Source organism: Plectropomus leopardus, chromosome 7 (genome assembly GCF_008729295.1).
Source record: "Plectropomus leopardus isolate mb chromosome 7, YSFRI_Pleo_2.0, whole genome shotgun sequence".
Classification (NCBI taxonomy): Eukaryota; Metazoa; Chordata; class Actinopteri; order Perciformes; family Serranidae; genus Plectropomus; species Plectropomus leopardus.
Genome location: NC_056469.1, coordinates 18,039,797 through 18,061,491, shown reverse-complemented (window position 1 = coordinate 18,061,491; position 21,695 = coordinate 18,039,797). Strand labels below are relative to the sequence as shown.

Sequence of the window (21,695 nt, the reverse complement as noted above, 5' to 3'; positions counted from 1 at the left end):
GTAATAAAAGTTTACATGAAGCAGCTTTTTGAAGAAATACAGTACATCACCATTAGTTTCTCCAAACAACCTCTGGTGTTGCCTTTTCATACACATTATACTATTGTTTTTTTGTTTTGTTTTTAAATTCCAGAAACATATGAAAATATAATTTAATGCACTTGACACATAACAATACATTCACTGTACACTATATCAAAGACTTCCCTCTGTACTGGCAGTACAATACTGTCACAATTTTCAGTTGGACCGTAGTTCCTTTACATTAACATCCATGCAGTGAAGATGTTTACTATAATGGCTCAAAGTTGAAAAGTCCCCCATCTTGTGGCATTTAAAGGGGAATTCATACATGTTATGGTCTAACACAGTCCAAAAATATCATTTAACATGCACCACTCTCACCCCAATCCCAAACTATGGTGTTAAAACTCAAATATGTAATGTCATGGAGTAAAAAGCGTGGAGCTGCTCCATTAACAATGAATGATGAAATATGATATCAATGGCACTGAGAGCACCTGGGGGAATGTTCTGAGTATAGACCGAAACACAATGTTTATTTTACATAACGTCTGGGTAGAAACCCTAACATTATGTGCCTAAAATAAAAGAGCAAATGCTGCCTTCCACCCAAAAAAAAAAAACACTTACCAAAAGAACCCAATATGAGATTAAGTGTATGCTATATTTAGAATATTTTCATCGCTTTACCTTGCTGTCAGACAGCCCTTTCCAATAGTGTACTAAAGTTGTTGTATCAAAGCCACCAGACTTAACTGATAAAACAGTCATTTTATTTAGCAGAACACTGGAGTTACTGGTCTGGCATGGCTTTGATTAGTTATTTTGTGAGGTAAAGCGATGGTATACACTTCAACTGATGGTGATTTTTTTAGGTGGCTAAAATGTGTTTTGCTGAGGCTCCCGTCTACAGCGATAAATTGCTTAGCTCCTGTGTAGTACATTTGGTTTATCAAAGATAGCAATAAGCACAGAAGAAACATCAGATATGTCTGACCACCATGTTTAACTCTCTCTCTTCAAATGTTAGTTACAGCTGAAAATAACAAAAAACATAAACACGTTTGCTGATGTCTTAAATCTTCGCAATTAAAATAATTTTCCAGTGTTCTACTTGGAAGTCGTTGTTGTCAGTGTGACATCACTGTGATTCGGTCTATACGGGTACATTTTCTGTTTCAAAGCTGAGAACACTACCACAGCATGAGGCTCATTTGTGAATAAAACACAAACTTTGTGTGGGTCCATAAAAATCTGGCTCCTATTCATCATCTATGGAGCAGCTCTGGACTTTATACTTGCCAACATCATTAGTTTGAGACTTCTCTGGTTCCTGGCTTTAAGAGAGATTAGCCCATGTTCACAAATATTGATTGAACTTTCCTCAGCCATGGAAATAACATATTGGAATTCTTGATTTAGGTGGTGTTCCCCTTCAATGATTTGCAGTTCATTAGTTCAGGGATTAGGTTTTACATACTGTCATCTGACATATTTTTATGTCACGATGGGAGCCGCATGTGTTTACCTAACAGCCCAACATAAATGTGCTAAATACATGGACCCAACTTTCTTCTATCCATAACAAACACAATCACATGGTTTCATTAGACCGAGGAGTCGGTAAACAGCAGACAGTCTGCACTGAGCTGTCTGTGTAATATCTGCATTCAGCTGAATTTGTCTAAACTGTTAAAACAAAGCTATACAAAGACCTGTACTGATTGGAATGGTTTACAATTCAAGGCAACTACTGTACATACAGAAATCTCACAATACTGGAAACACTGGAGGTTTGGCATACATCATCCCTTGGAGCAATGTAGAACTTGCAAACTTCAGCTCAGAAGGCCTTTTGCCTCGTTTTGGTAACCACTGTACACACACCAGAAACGAGATATTGGCAAAGAAAATGCTTATATATGTTGGCAACTTGTTACAAAAAGTGCTTCAATCCCTTACTGTAAAAACAGCAAGGAAAACCGCTTAAGTCCTTAAGGAAAGTGACCGGGAACATTAGGCAACTATGACACACAGAGTTCCCATGATCCCACTGAACAGCAGAAATACTATCAGAAAACTTGGGCAGGATTGTGGTGCTGAAATGCTTGCAAACGTCACCTGAGATCATCCTTTGGTGCTCACACACAAGTGTTTGCAGTAAAACAGATGAAAAAAGGCTTGGAATACTTGTGATATGAAAGGAAAAGTAACTGAGTGAAACAACTGATTATTAACATTAAATCTGATAGAGAACATTATACCACACACATTCTGATTGTTTTCACTTGCCTCTGTTGCATTTATGCAACAGATGCAAGGTAATTGATCTTCTTTCCTTTAAAAAACAAAAGAAAATCAATATCTTTCCCGAGTTTCCTCTGACTTTCCACTGCCTTGAAAGTAGGATGCCCTACTGTACATGTAAGGCTACTCGTGACTTGGTGTGACCAATCTCTAGTCTACAACTAGCCCTCATCATCAACAAGCACCATATGTCAAAACTAAATAAAGTCCGATAGATAAATGATAGCTTAAATGTGCAAAAATACAAAACTGTGAACTACATTAAGATTCAACATTCATAATAAAAGTTAAGGATGAATAATAACACATTTATACCATGCAATCAAAAATAGTGTCATAGCAAAGTGGGATAAAAGAGAGAGAAGGGGGCCAGGTTAAAGGATGGAGGGTGTGAACGGGGAGGAATGAGAAACAGCCATTGCTGGTGATGGTGGTGCTCAGATGGTCGGGAAGTGGCCTGAGGGAGAGTGCTGGTCACTCACTCGGTCTCTACTGCTGCATCTTGCGGATGATGTCAGTAGAGATGGGTGGGTGGAAGTTGATGGTGTGGTGGCGGAGACCCTGAGACGTTTTGTAGCTCTTCCCACACCGGCACTTGAAGGGTTTGCGCACCCTTATCTGGGTTCGGTGGCCGTTCTTGGCGTGATACTTAATACCGTTCACATTCTGTAATAATGAAGCAAAGAATATGACACTCAACCATCACTTCACATTTAGTTACACTTGTTTCAAATGTTTTAATTGTGAAGCATCACTCTCAAAGATAATAAAGCATGGCATTGCTTATATATATATATATATATATATATATATATATATATATATATATATATATATATATTTTTTAACATATAAGTGAACATAATGTAAACGGACCACAGAAGAACACACTTAAAAACATAAAATTAATGAAATAAAATAAAAATAAAAATAAAAATAATTAATAAAATAAAACAATAATAAAATAAAAGTAATAAGAACGACACATTAAGTGATTAAAACCATGGAAAAATAAAATAAACAATGCCAATAATGCTTTCACTTTTAACATTACCTATAAAAAGTTCTTGCCTGCATATCAAAGAAAAACGCTCTGCCCTTATCTTTCCTATCACCAATCCCACCCCAGACTGCAGTTAAGATTCTGTTACTTCTGCAAGATGAGAAACTAAAGGTTGCCAAATTTTCTCATTATCTTTTAACTTATGTTTAATGATAAACTGTATCCTGTGTGCCCATCAGTTCTGTGAGCAACTGTTTCAATTAGCTAACTGTGATCCAACAACTATGTCTAACATGAATAAAAAAGTGGATGCATGTTGACAGTAGGCTATAGAGAGAAGAAATAAAATGTGTTCTTCAATCTTGTTCTGCCCTTAAACAGATGCCTAATTCTGCCTGCTGCCTCAGACTAAGTCATCGCCCATAACCCTGTCACTCACGTCAGCAATGCAATTTTCTCAAGCTGCACATAATTTATCCCAACCACACATACCAGATGTGAACGGAAAATCCTGTAAAACTCCACATCACTGAAGTGGACTAGATGTATGCATCTATGTTGACAAGCTTTAATGCTCAACTAAGATCTGATTTTCCATTGTCAGTAGCAGGGAATCCAATTTAATTATGCATGAGCAAAAACAAAAAACATACCTCACAAATATCTGATTTTTATTTGGGCTCTCTTTGGGCATGTTAAAGATTTTTTACACCATTACCTTATGTTTAATCTATAGTGTGTATTTTCAGAAGAGATGCTGGGTGAAACCTACCTTGTATCTCTTTTTACAACCTGGCACAGGGCAAGCAAAAGGCTTCTCGTCTGCTCCATTCATGCACATAGAACTGAGGATGGACTCGGAGCTGATGGCGCTCTCTGTCGTCCATGACTCATCACTGTCAGACTCCTCAAAGTCTACCTCCTCCTCATCACACTCGCTACCTGTGGGAGGGTGAAACACAGAAAATCAAACAGGGGTTGACTCAGAGCGTTATGACAAGACATAGGATCATACAAACTGGAGCTCTGATTTATGGACACTGCATGACTAATCCGTGGTGATGAAATGCCGGCCTTTGAGAATTCAGGCTCACAAGCGTGGACCGTTCTCAACATGCGCTTTGGGGCAGTGTTCCCGTAATCTCTGCTTTGTGTGTTGCAGTGCTCACAGTGCTCAAGTTTCCGGAAAGACTGAAATATGCCAATCGTGGGAAAGAATGTTTGCATTTTCAAAAGGTCTTGGGATCTGAAATTTGTTTTATCGATTAATTACAGATGTTATGCCAGAAGACAATCTAAAAAACCACAAGAGCTAAAAACAAGACAAAGCATTTAGGACAGCATACTCTACAAAACAAGTACATGAGTACATGGGAAAACATTACAGGGGAAAGCACCAAAACATTTTTCTGTTATGTAATGTACACTCAAATGAATTAGACCAGTGGTTCTCAACCTTTTCGTGTCAATGAACCCTAAATGAACACACACTGGGTTAATTGGATAAGATTTTGCTTTAAGGACCTCCATCTGAAAAGATTTTGGTTGTTTTATATTATTCAGACCATTCTTCTATAGTTGTCAGTTGAGGAGATAAACGTGGAGAAAGTGAAATCTTTGATCAGAAAAAGCCCTTGACTCGTATTCACATTAGGCTCACATCTATAGCGAACTGAATAGTGCATATAACATGCATAAATCAACATGCCAACCCATAACAACCAAAACTGATTTAGGAGGGTTCCTAGCATGTCACATGCATATGCCAAGGTCCGCTGACAAAGGGGCAGTATTTGACGAGTTGGGATGAGAACGTGTTGGTGTATCATGCCTTTGCTGTCTGCAGAAACCCCAGGGCCCCCTGTCGAGCAAATGAATTAGACTAATCACCTAGATTATGAAAGCTGCCTGTCCTTCTTTGAACATGAGTTTTATTTAAAATAATCTCCTAAACTATACTGCTGAATCTTTAACACAAAGGATTATTAACTGGAGTATTACCTGTTCATCAGCCACGTAATGGGAAACATTGAGATCTTACCAACAATTATTACACTAAAATATCACAAAAGTGGGATGAGGAATATTCCACAAGTGACAAACAATCATTTCATTTCAATTTTAATATGCCATTAAAGCCATTCCAACTGACAATTCATATTGTATCTCCTGAATGAATAAAGGGTAAAAATTTAACAAGCTTTTTTCCAGTACGCTTTGGCTGTTAGAGCTGCTTTCTCTCTGCCTTTCACAGTGACTGAGCCATCTGTTTCATCTTATATGATCTTTTATGTGATAAGGCTTTTGTGATTCTTAATTTTTCTCTGAAGCGGACATTTAGCCTTTGCATCATTGCCCTCCTTCATAAGAGCATCATCTAAACTGGCAGATATTAAGATACTTTAGCAGGATGAATGCTTGTCTTTAAAGTGTCTTGAAAACAGACCTCCTGGTCGAATGTCAGTCTCCATAACTGCTACACCGCTCTGCTGCTTGCTTGGTAAACAATAGATAACTTGTATTTTACTGCCAGCAGACACATTCGGCATCTGACTAGAGAGGTGAGCATGTTAAAGGACGTTCTTTTCTGGGTTTTTCAAATCAAAACACCCACTCAAGTGTTAGCAAAAAGTAGTGATGTAAATTAGAGGACCAATAACTGAAAGGGATAGATTTTTTTGAGGTGGGGTTGCATGATGTATGCCTCTATCAGTTAGTTAGTTTGTGTCATTGTGAGACTTTCAGATGCAAGCTATTGTGGCGTCCACAGCAGTTCTTTGCTTAGCTTTTGTGCTGGTCAGGGAATTAAAGAAATACAGCTAATTTGGAAGATCGATAACACTTCTCAAAGAAGGCTTGGCTCAGTCACTAAAGGCGCATAAAGCAGGCTAGGGGATTTATGTGTTTCACTGTCATCAAGCAGAAACCTATGTCAGGTCAGGGAAAACATTTTTAGAGGTTGGGAGAATACCACTATGATGCTAAAACACATACATAATGTTTTTACTGGAATGCAAAAGGAAAACCAGTGGGAGGACACAAAATGACAGATGAACCACGAAAAACAAACAAAACGCAAAATGATGGACATGCTCTTTAAGGATTGTTATGTACCTGTAGGTGTATTGCTGCGGAAGGAGGAGGAAGGGGTGATGGGTGGGGTGACTGGAGGGGTGAGATTTCCACTGGTGTGGCGAGGAGGAGTGGACACATTGCTGCGGGACAGGCTGCCTGTCAGAGACAGAGACAACTTGGGCTGCACCTTCTTTTTCAGGGTCTCATGCTCTCGCCGTGCAGCATCTGTCATGAACCTGGAATTGAGGGATATAAAACCAGTCAGGATTTGCAAACTAGGAAAAGATGGTCATGCTCTTCAATGTACAATGAGCTTTTTGTTACTGTGAGACTGTCCCGATGTTTACTAAGTTCTGCTATTGAAGATTTGCTACTGTAGAACACATGTTTGGGGAGAAAAACATATAACTGGCTCCATTCCCATCAAAAAAAACTTACACTGGGTTTATGGTGGATAGTAAAGTCTTTGGTAAATGCACATCATAAAAATGAAATGTTAACATAGACATTGTTAAAGCAAAAGTGGAATTAACAAATTAAGCGATAACCACATCAAGATGTGTTTGTGGAGGCAGGGAGACAGCGGCAGACCTTCTTGTATCCCGTCTCTTGTTGCATAAGACTTTTAAAACCGCTATTCAACCACCATATCAAAGACGACTGTGATGAATCTAAAGCAATAAAAAAACAAAACAGCTACCAAGCAACTCATCTAAGCAATCCAACAGATGACATTTGAAACTCCTTGTAGAACCTCATAGGAGCTCACAGCAGCAGTAATACTCACTGATGCAGAGGTCTTTTGAAGCTAAATCTTTACGAGGCCCAAGACTAATAACATCAATGTCATAATTAAGTCAGATTTATGAAGCAGATTTACTTATGACTGAAAAAAACAAACTATTTTCTTTATTTACCTGTTGATGTAACTGAGGGCAACATATGTCGGCTGCTGCTGCTCCTGCTTCTCCAGAAGACGGGGGTCTGTGTCTGAGCAGGTGAAAGAGACATAGAAGGGTTAAATTTTATCATTTAAGGCAATATTGAGAAAAGCAGTGTGCTTTTTTTTTTTTTTTTTTATTCATGTTGCAGTTTTTTGTTTTCCTCTCTGTTTGGAATGACCAGTTTCCCCTGCACGGCAGTGTTTGCTTCACTGGCAGAGGTTTGCACAATCCAATCCATTTTCAAACAAACATCCCGACCAACCAGAAGTTACTGGTACAGTGACAAGGATTCTTAACTATCTTCCCACCTACTAATTCTGCCACTTGTTTTTAGTGAAGTGTACCACCATGCCTTCAAGGTTCTTGCACCGCCCAGACAGAGATGAAAGGTGCAGGGATGGTGTACATTGACTTTACTGACTTTCAAAGGGGCTTCAACTAAAATCCAGGTTTTATTTTGGATGTTATAACTGTGTCATCAGCATGAAAACACACTGACACAAAGGAAACATCATCCCTGCAAACTTTTCAGCAAATACACAAAATCAATACTCAGAAGACTTTTGGACTCTAGTGGAGCCTTTTCAAAACTCTTGCATCAGATTACCAAAACATGATAGTACCATACCTTCTCTAATCTCTATAAACATATTCTGCATAATGTATGTAAGTGGAAAGCACAGCAATCTCTGAACTAATCTTCTGATAATAATTTAGCTTTATACTATTTTTTTTTAAAAAATGTATCTGCATTAATATCCTGTGGAGATTAGCCAAATTGATCAATGCACAGAAGATATTTGGCTTTGCCCCCAGCGGCTTTTCGTCATAGCCGATGGGTTCCGAGACATAAACTAGTGATGCATTGCTTACTTTTGACTGTTGGAGGCTACTTTGTATCTTTATGGCTGATCAAAATCTGACCTCATGAGGCCCCATTGTGTATCTGTTCATAGGTATGGGAAGGTGAGGCATAATGCACAGTGGAATAAAGTAATAGCAAGATGGCAAATTGCATAGATTATCTACAAGCTTTTGTTTCATTATTACAAATATATTTATTTTTATCCACAAACAAGCATGGAAACTATTAATGCAACCACTGCAAACTTATAAAAAAAGGGGTATCTGTGGCAGACAGACTCTTGCTGATCTGGGTGCATCTCAGTTGTGAATGTGAGCACCTCAGTGCGAAGAGTTGAGCTGTCTAAAAGCATACATGCTCAGCTGACTTGACAAATAAAGACTTAATCAAAATGCAGGATATTGTGCAACGTGCAGTACAATTAGTTTGAACATGATGTCATGCACCACTGTCTAGACTTCAGTCACTGTTAAGTCTAAAGTATTGCTGGAGAAACGCCACAGTTTCCAAGCAGATGCTGATTTTTCAACTTATGTCATCTTGACCTATGTATGCTTGTTTTTCCTGGTAGTTGATTTAATTGCCTTGTGTGCTCTTTATTGCATGATTATGCCACTTGACTGTTGGTAAAATGCAGAGTCCAGTCTACTTTAAGCCATATTCTGCTACACTGTTACTTTAATTTAAACACAAAAAGAAAGTAACGTATTCTTCTCTGTTGAATGTCCATGGTCGTTTTTGAAAAGCTGCTCGGCAGACGCCACATTGCTTATACATGACCACACTTGACACATACTGTGTTTTCCCATGCTGTGCTCCAGACATTCATCTTGCTCAGCGGTGCTAAATGTACAACAATAGCCAATCTCCACACCCTGAGGTGAAGCGGGCCTGACTTCAAACGCTCTTCCCACTGCCATCCATGTGGGAGAAGAGAGATGCCCCATAAAACAACAGTGTCTACCACTTACCAGCTGAGCCTCCCTGTCTGCCTCTGACAGAGCTGTGAAAGACTGCCACCCCCATGTGGTTAAATCTACTGCTTGTTTCCATCCACATGCTCATTTATGCACAACACTTACACCTAAGGCTATTTGTAACATTAAACTTTCAAATTATGCTTTTGCACTGCACAGTGACTACAGTGCAGCTTTAATAAAATCTGCATATTCAGCAAGGAAGAAACAAAAGTCTGCAGTCCTCTATGATATAATTTTAAAATGACTATGGCAATAGAAAACATATGGAAACAGTATAATTAAAGTTGTCTTGGTTAAAGGGAAAAGCAACACCTTTGTGGGGTTGTAATAAAACACTGAGTCATACTCAGTTATTGCCTCCACAATGTTGGGCTTTTCCTCCTGTTGGTTTGTTTGGAACAAAACACCTAAAACAGATTTCCATTAAATGTCTGCTGGACAGGAATATATTGTTCCAAAGGACAGGAGATCAGACTCTGGTGGTGCTCTCTGATATACATGGGATTTCATAATGAGATGATGTACTTTTTTTGCTTAATGGGACAGAAATTTGACTCCAAACTCATAAGATGTAGCCGAAGGGGGACTACTAGGGCTGGGTTATAGGCTTGGGCAGTCTCTATTTTTTCATACCTTCTGGACTCCCCACCAGGGTATAGGGTATTTGGCAGTATTTTTTTTAATAAAAACCAACAAACAAACAAACAACAACAAAAAAAAAAAATCCAAAAGCTGACCTTTTGGTGATAGAAGTCATTGTAGCATGTAAATCGCTGATTTATTTCTATTGTAATTACCCTACTTCCAAAAATATTGCTATATTTAAATACTTATGACCTATTTATCTTGAGATGACTTATTAACGACATCATTATATTCAACATATCATCTCCATTGTTTATGACAATTGTTCATTCTAACAAGGCCAGAGGTATTTTTTATCATTCCTGTAACGTTATCACCACCACTCAGAGTTGCTATTCTTCTCAGCTCAGCTGCCTGTTTCATGAGTAGCGACTGCCCTCTGATGGCATAAACTGAGAACTACAACATATTGCCTCGATACAGCATCTCCATATCAGTTTGACAGAAAGAGGAGGATCTATATTTTTGATGGTATTGAAGATCTTAATACCCTGGTATTAAATGTATGGTTATATTAAGTCTTGTTTACTATTAATTTTATTTCAAACTTCCTGAACTAAAACAGGAAACTTTGCTTATTTTAGACATTATTTTGTTTAAGTAAAGTTCTACTATTAAAAAGTTTGTATCTATTTTGTTAAATGGGGGGAAAAAGTATTTGGTAAAAACATATGTTCATGTTCTTTAATATTAGGTATCCAAAAAAGTATTGTTAAGTCAGGGATTGTCACCAACTGGAAATGTCCAGACAAATGTTTTGCATAAAATGCAAATTGGATATTTGTTTATGTTCTGACATTTCAGTTCTGACATTTTAAAATTCAGTAACCGTGACTGTTAATTTCTGACTCAAAATGAGCTCTCAAAATAGTTTAAAGTGAATTCAACTTCTCTTTGCATGGAGCTTATCACGAATGCTCATTTTGACATCTAGAAGCGATAATGAGACATCTATTAATGTTGACAAAAGCTAAAACTCTTTATAAGAATACTAATATGGTCTATAAATTGAAAGTACAGACAAACACACACAGAGAAAACCATCAATAAAGGAAACAGCACAGAGTGCACTCTCCTTTTAAACAGCGATTGGCTTAATTCTGTCATGAAGGTGAAAGTTGATGTTGACCAGTAAAACTCAACCCAAACCACATTTAAGTATATGTGGGAAAGAACGCATTTTAGAGGTCTAACAGGAATCTAAGTCAACAAACCAATGTCAGTCTTACTGAAAAGTAGACATGGTGATGAAAGACGCAGGGCATCATCCACTCAGTGGTTACAGCCAAGCTGCTTGGTTGACGATAAAATAGTGGCAGAGTTTTATGACACTGGCAGGTAGGCTGTAAGAACAGCTTAAACCTCAGTGCTTAAGGCTAAGGAGGGTTCTCTCAAGGCCTCAGTCGTAAGCAAGTGTTTCATTAACAGTGGCTTTATCCCCAGTGAGAAGGACAGCACACCTCTCTCTACTCTCTCTCATGGAAACACAGAGTAGGACGGACACATTCATAACGGCACTAGTCCCCTGCCAAAAGCCGGAGGCAGTGCAAAGACTTTTCTGAGTGCTGTGTTGGTATGTATGTGCGTGAGTGCACAAGAAATCCCTCCTAAGATCCCTAATGAGACTCAAGGAGTGGAATGGCAGCCTGCTCACAGACTGCTCAAACAGCAGTGGATCAATCTGTTCCCACACACTGTAAATCACACACACCTCAGGTGGGGACTGGGGCAAGGGAGGCCTGCAGGGGCCAGTTCCCCCATAGCCTTTGCTATTCTTTTGGGGCCACCAGCAGTCAAGGACCAGGACGAAGGCGCCTCAAGTAGAGATGAGAACCCCTCTAATCAAACTACACAGGTGGTCCACCTTGGTGGCCGACTGTTAGAAGCCTACTAGGAAACAAAAAGGGCATTTATTCATCATCATTAATTACAGAGACAAACGTTCAACTCCTATAAGCCCCAGTGATTGTTTATGAACAAGTGAGGTCAGGTCTGGGATAAAGAAGAAAAGGCTAGACAAGGATAGATTTAAAACATATGCAGCTACAACAACTAATGAATTAAACTAATAATTAATCTTTCAATATTAATATTTTCTCATTTCTTTGCTCCTCTGTGAGAGTAGACTGAATATCTTTGGGTTGTAGACAAAACAAGACATTTAAGGACATTATCTTGGGTTTTGAGAAAAACTGATCAATATTTTTCCCCATTTTTCTGATATTTGACAGAGCATCTAAATGATTAATAAAAAATAATTTATCAACAATGAAACAATTAATATTTTTTGCTGCCCAACTCTGTTTCAACATTTCTGTACTCAAGCAAATCTAAAGCAAAAGGTTTCTACTTTCAGCAAATTCCATTTTCTGAAAATTGCAGTTGTCTCTTGGCAAAGTGAAGAGAAAAATCAGGATAAAATAAAATAAAGCTGCTGATTTGCCCCAAGTCTAAAAATAAAGTAATTCAATTTTTTAAGATTTTTAAAATGTGTTTGTTTGGTTATTTCACAAAAAAAAAATCAAAACCCTAATACAACCCTAATAAAATCCTAATTAAAAGGCAAAAAAACCAACACTAATATGCCTTAGTTCTCATTTTATCAAACCCGCTTAATGCAACAGTGCACACAAACCTTACTTTCTTTTGAAACATTGACTATACCTGTTGTTTGTGTGTGAAGCATGTGTATTGACTGAGTCATTGGTTGCTGTGTATGAGTGCAGAAAACATGATGCAATAACATGTTCTCATTAGGGCCCCTACGATGGCCTATAACAGGAAACCAAGAGACGATCACAAAACAACCTTCCTAGGGCAACAGGGGAAGTGACGCCTGCTGCCCTCTCATAACGCCCTCCGCGACCCTCACTCACTCACACACTCACACACTCTCTCTCTCACACACACACACACACACACACACACACACCAGACGCACAGCTCCCTCTCTCATTTCAACCAGTGTCTGGCTCTCCCATCCACCCTCATGGCCAAATGCGCTGTGGGGTAGAGCAGAGTGGTGAGCATTATGGTGACATGTTTATGGCGGCTGTGAGCAGCAGGGGACATTACCAGGAGTAGTGGCACAGGTAATTCATTACGATGTGACCTCTGAGGAGGAAATGAAACGGAGTCAAGCTCCATGTGCAAGCTGCTTTTGCAGATTACTGAAAAAAAACATGGGTATAGATACATTGAGCACAGACAGCAACTTAACCATTCATGTGCACTAAGTTGTACACACACATCTATACAAAGACATGTTTGCACAAGCACATGGGCAAACACAAGGGGAAACCTACAAATATACACACATTTATTGCTGCATATTGCAGACATGTGGTAGTTGGATTTGTGATATTCATTAGAGCGGCAAGTAATGACAATTTTCATTTATAAACAATCTGGCAATTATGTTCTCAATAAATTGTTTTGTCTGACCAACAGTCCAAATATTCAGTTTCTTTTTTTAAATTATTTTTTGGCTTTCGCCCTTCTTGTATAGGACAGGTTAAGCGTGAGAGGGGGAGAGAGAGGGGATGACGTGCAGCGAAGGGCAATTGAACCTGCGGACACTGCGGCGAGGACCCACCCTCTGTACATGGGTCGCCCGCTCTACCAGGTGAGCTAATGGGTGCCAGCAAATATTCAATTTACAATGACGTAAAACCAAAACTAGCAGCAAATCGATACAATGGGAGAGCTGTAACTGGTGAATGTTTGCCAATTTTGCTTAGGAATTAACAAAATTCCTAATATGCATTTTTCAATACAGTATTTTTAGACTGTTTTTCAGCATTTGCCATCTTTAAATATGACAGTGTTCATGTATAAAGTGAAGGTACTCAGTATTCTTAAACCTTCATATTTGGAAAGCTGGAAAAGCAAAGTGACACATGGGCAGATTATAAGACATGGGCCCCTGGGTACAGATATACAAAGGGCCTCACCACCTTCCCTACAAAGGAGCAGGACAAACAGACTTCTTAATGGCTTGCGTCTCTTTATTGTTGTGTATCTTTTTGTAGTCCTTTGGGCCTCTTTAAGGAAATTTTGTATTTTTCTAGTTGTTTTGTGTTGCTTTGTAGTCATTTTTGTCTCCTTGTGATTGTTTTGCATTTCTCGGTGGTCATTTTGAGTCGTAAATCTGATCGTGTAAATCTGAGTGATATTTGCAGGCATGGGTCCCTTACATTTTGAGCCCCTAGGCCTGTGCCCCGTAGGCTTGTTCAGTAATCCATCCATGCTTAATTCCATAATAGTTACAATAGTTGGACTATCAGCTCTCATGACCATACTTATTTATAAAAGTCAGAGAATTTCAGGGACACACTAGACTTTTAAATCAAGAGTTGATTGCAAAACAATTCATGAAAAAAAAAAATGTTTTCAGTTCAATTTGACTTTTACAGTCTAATTCATGTTGCTGTGGTACAGGATGAAATTTCATATCTGCAGTATTTGACACAATATCTTGTGTTTGACACGATCCACAAACTTTCATAAAAAAAGCAACAGATTTTAGCAAAAATATCACATTTGTTCAGCGTTAAAACTACACACCCATGTTGTGTGATGTCAACACAGGTCGTACATCATCTATGAAGAATGTTTTATCAGGCACAGGAGCCCCTCGTGTCGCAGTCACCACACAGGAACAGGAGCACTGGTGTCTGGGGATGGGGAAATGTAATTAGGCCCACCAGGTGCACAGATCAGGGAACTAGTAACTGCTTCCCAAATTTATTACTTCCGTGCAGATTTTTGGGGGTGCATACCAAAAATCTACTAAATGAGCGTCCAGCGAGAATTGGCAACAAACAGACTCATTGTTACTAAGCCTAGACACTAAGGGCCATCAGTGTGCCAGGCAACTGCAGCGCACACACACACTCACACAGGTCTAAATAACACGGTCACTATTTGCTTCTGGTCTACAGTGGCCTGGTCGCTCCGTGACAAAGTAAACATTTCACTGCCTTAGTGAGTGCAGTTTTAATAGTATACCAGACCACTGAGAATATCTTTCAGTCTTAACATGACTCTTAGATTTGGTGTTAAAACTGTCCTCTGGTCTTACTGCTGTTTTCTGGGGCTCATTAGCATATGCTCTCTTAAAGTTAGCTGCATTTGTTCACAGGTCTAAGTGGGCCACCCAATACTCTTTTTATTTACTTAAATCTGCTGTCACAATGATGGACTAACAATACAAGATCCATTTTGAAATTTTTCAAAATTGATGTGGAATGGAAATTATTCTATATTCAAATTGTATTTCATATTTGTTTTTTGAGATTAAAACGTCATTTTTTAAGGGAAAACGTGACCTTTCTACACATAGCTGTATGTATTTTTTTCTTATACCATGGAGCTTTTAATCTGTATATTAGCTATGAACAATGAAGTCCTTGAGCTCTTATATTTCTGTTACTGTAATAATCGTCAAATACTGATGTATGGGTAGATAACTTTTCTGGAAGGCTTTTAATATACCCACGTATAAGAAGTTTTCCTTAAATTGTCAATTATCTCTATAAATAATTTACCGTTGATCATTTTCAATATGTTTTCATTGAGCTGGTTACTGTATGACACATTACACTGTGTCGTTAAATGAGCCCAGCAAGTAAGTTTTGGCCGATAATGTCCACCATAAGCTTTTACTGCACAGACCAGGCGTCTCAGGAAAGGCCTCTCAACCCACAGCAGAGCAGCGCCACCTCTTGTTCACAGAGCCGAGCAGCAGGCCGGCTGGGGAAAATGGGGACAAGAATGTGTGCTTGTTTTCCAGGCGCCTAATTATAAAGGAGAATGTGCTTTAAGCAGCAGGCCACCAGATGAGGAGGAAGACAGGCCAAATCAAGCACTCTCTCTGTAATTATGCTTCACAGGCACTTGGCACAACGCGCAAGATTTCGCACTTCTCAGAGTGGGCACAGGCCAGCGGACAAAGGAGGGGGGGCAGCAAAGTTTTTCCACTCTGAGCCAACTAATTGCCTCATTATTCCCCAATAAGTCATTTGGAACCATTTTTTTCTGAGGCTAACACCTCGGACACATGCACAGCACACAATCGGAGGGCAGAGGATATTAAAGCCAGTCAAGCAACAAACAAGAACAACAGAGACAGCTGGGCCTTGTCAGCTTTAATAATAAGAGTCTGAAATATTAGATTAGGAAACAGATGTAGGGACTAAAAGGGTGTCAAACTGTGAGGAAGGGGAATTCACTTTGTAGACTCAGCCTAACATATAAATGCTTTAGCACATCACAGAGACTTAATGTCCAGACTATATAATAGAATATAAAGTATATGCAAGGTAGAAGTAAATTAATTTGTAGTTTTTGACCTTTTGTTAAGCACTTATATGCACTTCTAATAAATACACTGATGTAGCAAAATGGTATGGACTAAAATCCAAACTACACAATAAATAAATAATACAGTGACATGCAAATTTCTATATATAGGGATTAAAAAATAAATAAATAAATAATAGCATAAAAAGAGTCTTGTGACACTACACAAAAAAGATTAAGTTCTCATATATAATATATAGTTAGTACCATACCATACTTTTTTTTTTTTTTTTTTTTACATATTACTAAAGTAAATAAAACTATAACTTTTCCCCTGTATAAAGGGGTGACTTAGACCAATAAAAAGTGCTTTGTAAGCACATAAATAGTTTACAGATAATGACTGCATTTCACACACCTATGTATTTTTCTAAAGAGCAAATTTTAGATTACTTCATTCAACACACAAGCTAATGGTGATCTAATTAAATGGGCTCAGTTTAGATTTTGCCATTAGTTGCTGCACAAAAAAACTTTAACAAAAGTCTGAAATTTCACTATTAAGAAAAATGTATCATGTCATCATCCTCAAGTGGCTAAGACAAATAAATGTTTTCTTTGCTTGATCCATAGTGTCATCTTTGATTTCCCATTCTGCAAACACAGGGAGTTTTTGTTATTGTCATGACCCACATGAACTACAGGTGGCGCTGTTCATTGTGGTGGGACTTGAAATGCAGTAAGGAAGGCACCATGTGAGTGTATATTTAGTGTGCACTGATAGTAATGTTAAGCTGGTTATGAGCTGGTGCAGGTGTGCTGTGAACCAACACTCTGGGATTGGATATGTATAAATACAATAGAATATAAGCACAATAAAACTATCATTTATCGAACTGTGGTACACCTGTTTATACTCCCAGTCACAAAGCAAAGTCAAAGTCCAAACATTTACATCACCATGGCAACACATTCTCTAATAAACTGCTGGAGTCTGCAATAATTGATTCAAGCCAATGACACAACTGTGTCTTTAAAGGCACTTTTTTTTTACGTTTTCAGGTGCTGAGATTTGGTGTGGCCTATCCTTTCAAACCACATGACCTGAACAACTGCTTTAAAAAAGTGACAAATAATTAATTATACAAAGTTGTTTGAAGGAAGCTTTATATGAGCTATATTTTGTGGGCTTCTGATCATGACTGATGGCATCATATGTTCTCAAGGGTGATTGTTTTTTTAAAAAAATGAATGCTGCAGCTTTTGGCCTTTCAAGCAAATGTACATGACTCATAGCTGGTCTCCTTCAATAAGTGGACTGAAAAAAATCTAAGGCTGAACATGATTGCTGGCTATTCTTTTTCTGAAACCAATTCAGCACCTGATGATGTCCAACTTACAGAATATGAAATGACAAACACCAAATGTGGTTCAAAGTACCATGGGTTATATAGTATATGTACAAATGGAAAATTATCCATGAATGACTATGGAACTTTTATTATTAGTAGTATTATTATTATTACCCCGCCTCTCGCCCAGTGACAGCTGGGATAGGCTCAAGCCCCCCGCGACCCTTATGAGGACAAGCGGTTACAGAAAATGACTGACTGATTATAATTCTAATGACTTAGCATGTCATAAATATGAGTATATGAGAAACTAAATGTTGATATTTTACCTTATTTTAAAAAGTTGTTTGTACCCGTGGTCGAAAAAGCTATAATAATAAATACACGGATAAATAAATAATTTAAAATATCTTGTTTTTCATTTTTTTGTTTATATGTTTGAAAATGCTAATGCAGATTTCACAACCTGCATGACATTATCACACAAATACCAACACTGATTTTGAAATATGACATAGACAAATATATGTGAATACACTGTGCATATAATATGAAATCGCCTATCCTAAACTACATAATAAAGTGTGGAATCGTAACACTTATTTAAAGTTATAAAAACAGATAACAAATGTTCGATACTGACTTGGTTTTAGAAGTCCATCCTTAATCCCAGTGAATAATTAAACTGCACTAAAGTGTCAGGCGGATTAAAAACGCTGATAAGTAATCAGTAAATCTTCATTGGCTCATGTAGGCTGCAAGTTAACTCACGACGCTTCCGATGCAGCTCTGCGCGCGGGCCTCGCGCTGCAATAATCTTGCACGAGCGACCCGACGGCACGTAAAGAAACTGTCCCCCTGTTGGTGACCCAGTGCGGCTCTGTGTGTGTTGCAGCTGTCTAATCGGATACATCGTCGACACATAGATGCAGGTGGTGACCATGAACTGTAATATCAACATACAAACATCAACAGCCACCACACCTAGCAACAGGGTTGTCAGGACGCAGGAAGTAACTTGCTAGCTTGCTAACTTAGCCACTTCTGCTAGCTGCAAACCTCGGCCATTGCTGAGTGCGGCTGCTCGTTACTCTTCGGCTCTTACCGATGTGGTTATCCTCGATGTGCACGATGAGCTCGGCCAGAGAGTCGAAGTGGAGTCCGCACCCCCCGAATCTGCAAGCGTTGGAGAAGAAAGAAGCAGCGGCGATGCCTGTCATGGTCGCTGCTGCATTGGAAATGAGGGCAGCAGGCAGCAGCAGCAGCGAGCAGCGGGTAGACAGCAGGCGGACAGCGGTGGGAACAGCTGGAGCGGCAGGGGCGGTGCGGTGACTTCTGCGAAGCTGCGTCAAACCAGCTGGAGAGAGACAACCAGACCGGAAGTAAGGCAGTGTGGCTCTCATTCATGCTGTCATTAAATAGCACGAACTGTATTTAAATAAATTCAGCATCTGATCTCATAATTGTTCATCTATATAACCACATTAATATTCAGTGGTGGATGAACTACCTAAAAGCCATACTTGAGTAAAAGTCTTAAAGTAGGCCTATTTTATATTTACTGTACTTAAGAAGAGATTTAAGTATAAATAAAGGATTTACAAAACAAAATCCAGTTTCCCCTTCCTTCTCATACCTTCTTTTGTTTGTCCATCCCCTCCTTCTTTCCTCCCTCCCTTCCCGTTTGTGTAGTAAGTACCTAAATGGTTAGGGGAAATGTAGTGTAGTAAAAATACACATTTTATTTAGGAAAAAAAGTGAAGTAAAAGAGAAGGTTGTCAGAAATACAAAAACTCAAGTAAAGTACAGATACTCCTAAATAATCTTCAGTACTGTAATTTAGAATTTATCTTAAAGTCAAAATAAACAACCAAACAAAACTATGTCTGCTACTGACAATGAAATAATAATACATTCCAGTTACCAAACACCAAAGTAGCTATTGTAAGGTAATTGCGGCTCCTAGCCTCAAATAAGTGGTGGATGAAGTACCTGAAAACCATTGCCTACGTTAGTGAAAGTATGATGACACGTTTGGCATTTGGGCCTTGGCCCTGTAGGCCCATTGAATAATCCATCCATGATGAACATAACTGAAATACATTTATTTTCAGGTTGATCTTATCAACTTATCCACTTAAATAGTACATTAGTCAACAAATCAACTAAACTTTTTCATCACTAACTATTTTTCAGGGGATGAGTTGGGGGGTGGGGGTGGGCTCTTATGTCCTTGGAAGTTTTTAAATAACCTTAAGTTTGTTTCCTGTTTGTTCTGTTTTGTAGCCTGCGTTTTGAAATAGACGCTGTAACCTCACTTGACTGCAAAACAAATCTACCTACGGGTACAAATACAGTAACCTGAACGTGAACCTGAACTAACTAAATGTTGCCACTACAGTACACTTATAGCCCACTCTTTACTAAATATGTAGGCCTATTGTCAATATTATAACAATGCAATTTTTAACATGTCAAGTGACTGTATTGTCTGTTGGGGCATTCTCAAACAAATTTGTGGATTTATTAGAATATTAAATTTATCAAAGAAACGGAACAATGTGTGTAGTGGCTAGGTCCTATACTTTTAGCCGCTACCGGCTGCTAATTGGGCTACTGTTGTTTCGACGTGTACTCGGAAAAGACGGTCCGGGCTCACAGGTTCCTCATCACACGCGTTTATTCGTCGTTCCGCCATCACATCAATAATCCGGCACTTATCACATCTATAATCCGGCACTTATCACATCTATAATCCGGCACTTAATAAACAATTTAAAGTATAAAGAAAACATGACGATCTTCCCTGAGCACAGTCAAAAACTGATTGCTTTCACCCAATTGCAACACCTGTTACTGATGCTCTTTGGATTAAATGTCTTCCGGCAATACCAAACCAATACACCCCCTAGCGTTTGGAGGAGGTAATTACATACAACAGAAAATAAAATAAAATAAAATGGCTCCTACAATGTGTATTACAATACTATGTTACTGTCCAAAGTAGGCATATAATAAAGTTAAACATTCATTAAAATTACAGCAAAGGTGCAGTCTTTTAAATTGTAGTTTGTGTAGTTAGCACAATTGTCAGGACAAAGGGGATAAAGAGACTGTCAGTAAAGGGAGTGCTGTTCTACTGTATATCATCACGGCTGTGATTCGGTCATAGCCACGAGCAACCCTAGTGCTGAAGATAACCACAGCCGTGATGATTTAGGCTACAGTACAACTGCACAACCTCCAGTGTAATATTGCTTTTATACAACAGTTCAACAAGCGTCTCTTATTAGTTAACAGTATTTTGATTTGATTGTTGATCTAATTATTTTTTGGCTCCGCTGACACAACTAGTTCCGTAACTGCTGAAAGTGATAGCTGTTGCCTACCAACACAAACCCTTTTTCTACAAACTAGTATGTTACTTTGTGTTAGTTAGGTCTACATGTTATCGGCAGGCGAGCTGCTCAGTATCGTGAAAAATTATCTGTTTGTTTCCGGTGAAATAAGAGCCTGTTGAGTGTAGCAGACTGTTGTCTCTCTTGAGTTGCCGAGGTGAGTAGGAAGAATCCTACCGGCATTAGTACTGCAGTCTCCGCCGCCCCCAACTGAGGAAACTTTGGCTCCCGTCGTCAGTGAAGGAAGAGGGCATGTCAACCTGAGTCCATGCCGGAGAAGCGTCTTTAAAACATCTCCGTGCCTGGTTTAAAAGGGTCCTCGTCTCCGCGCCACATCTTCGTAAGGTAGTTATGCAGTGTTGGAGCACCCGGCGGAGGTAAGCTAGCCAGCTAAACTGAGGCAGCTAAGCTAAAAGCAGTGCGAGGTAACGGCTCCATGGCTGCCTTTGAAGAACACCGCTGCCACTAATGCAACCAAGAGTCCTGGGTCTGCCTTACTGGATAACTAATAAAACTATAATTGGAACGGGAAACGGTGTTACAGCTCCAACGGCGACTGCTGCCCCTCTGTTTTCCTAAACTAAAACCCCCACACATACAGGAGCCCCGAAAAGAGTGCAAGTTCCCCCGTGACTTTTTTTCCCGCCACACGGAAAATCCAGAGGGATGTACAACAGGTCTCCAGAGCAATCTGCTAAACTACAGTCAGCATTATTACTTCAATCTACCTAACAGCTTCTTCTCTAAAGGTGTGTGCTGCTTTAACAAACTCAAGTTTGTTTTGTGGTAATTCAGTCCT

General features: G+C 39.0%; 2 protein-coding genes across 2 annotated transcripts in view; one reads left to right on the top strand and one right to left on the bottom strand.

Annotated features, from left to right (window-relative positions):
* Positions 1-17: 17 nt before the first annotated feature.
* jazf1b (JAZF zinc finger 1b) lies at positions 18-21,534 on the bottom strand. The gene is made up of 6 exons (XM_042489779.1): positions 21,074-21,534; positions 18,604-18,855; positions 7,327-7,399; positions 6,449-6,645; positions 4,107-4,276; positions 18-2,997 (listed from the first exon to the last, which is right to left on the bottom strand). Exons 2-6 carry the CDS (start codon positions 18,716-18,718, stop codon positions 2,821-2,823), a joined length of 732 nt encoding a protein of 243 aa, XP_042345713.1. The 5' UTR covers positions 18,719-18,855; positions 21,074-21,534; the 3' UTR covers positions 18-2,820.
* Positions 21,535-21,608: 74 nt separating this feature from the next.
* The window catches only part of creb5b (cAMP responsive element binding protein 5b), a 49,055-nt gene continuing 48,968 nt past the window's right edge, over positions 21,609-21,695 (top strand). Inside the window, exon 1 of the mRNA XM_042489777.1 lies at positions 21,609-21,645. The gene's annotated coding sequence lies outside the window, so the exon portion shown is untranslated. The remainder of the gene's footprint in view (positions 21,646-21,695) is intronic.

Excerpts from the sequence above, each read along its gene's own strand:
- jazf1b (XM_042489779.1), bottom strand. The coding sequence starts at position 18,718 with ATGACAGGCATCGCCGCTGCTTCTTTCTTCTCCAACGCTTGCAGATTC. Across the intron at positions 6,646-7,326 it reads GCCCTCAGTTACATCAACAG|GTTCATGACAGATGCTGCAC; the intron begins GTAAATAAAGAA and ends CCTCAATTCCAG. Across the intron at positions 2,998-4,106 it reads GTTGTAAAAAGAGATACAAG|AATGTGAACGGTATTAAGTA; the intron begins GTAGGTTTCACC and ends TCATTATTACAG.